Source organism: Alligator sinensis, unplaced genomic scaffold (genome assembly GCF_000455745.1).
Source record: "Alligator sinensis unplaced genomic scaffold, ASM45574v1 scaffold3435_1, whole genome shotgun sequence".
In the NCBI taxonomy this organism is placed as follows: domain Eukaryota; kingdom Metazoa; phylum Chordata; order Crocodylia; family Alligatoridae; genus Alligator; species Alligator sinensis.
This window is the reverse complement of record NW_005844171.1, coordinates 776-1259: the sequence shown is the minus strand read 5'-3', so window position 1 is coordinate 1259 and position 484 is coordinate 776. Positions and strand designations below refer to the sequence as shown.

At 71.7% G+C, this 484-nt stretch overlaps 1 protein-coding gene across 1 annotated transcript in view; it reads left to right on the top strand.

The window, feature by feature from the left end:
- The window catches only part of LOC112549051 (natural cytotoxicity triggering receptor 3 ligand 1-like), a gene marked incomplete at its 3' end in the record, with an annotated part of 3987 nt that overhangs the window by 2897 nt on the left and 606 nt on the right, over nt 1–484 (top strand). The window contains exon 4 of the mRNA XM_025195869.1: nt 298–469. Within this exon, the coding sequence (XP_025051654.1) occupies nt 298–469 (172 nt within the window). The remainder of the gene's footprint in view (nt 1–297; nt 470–484) is intronic.

Below are 484 nucleotides of genomic sequence, written 5' to 3'. Positions count from 1 at the left end.
CTGTCTCGGGCCAGCACCGGAGCAGGACAGGCCGAGAGGAGCTGGGGAGCGGGGCAGAGATCTCCCCTGCTCCCCACGGCTTGGGTGCTGGGGCTGCGGGACCTGCCGCGCGGGGAACAACCCGGCAGGGATCCCAGACCCAGCAGCAGCGCGGCAGGGATTTCCCCGGGGAGGCCAGGCGGGTACAAGTGCCCCCAGCGCCCCCAGCCCCGCGCTCGCTAACGCTCCTGCGTGTCCCCAGCGCGGCCGGAGCTGTCCGGGATCCAGGTGTTGCCGCGCTGGGACCCCCCGGACCAGGTGCCATTCGCCGTCCACCTGCACGGCTTCTACCCCCGCGGGATCCACCGCATTGAGTGGAGCCAGGACGGGAAAGGCTGGGAAAGGTCTGAGCCCAGTGACATCAGCCCCAACCCGGATGGCACCTTCACGGTGACGAGCGTGTGGAGAGTGCCCAGCCGGCGCCTGACCGGCCCGGAGCCGGCAG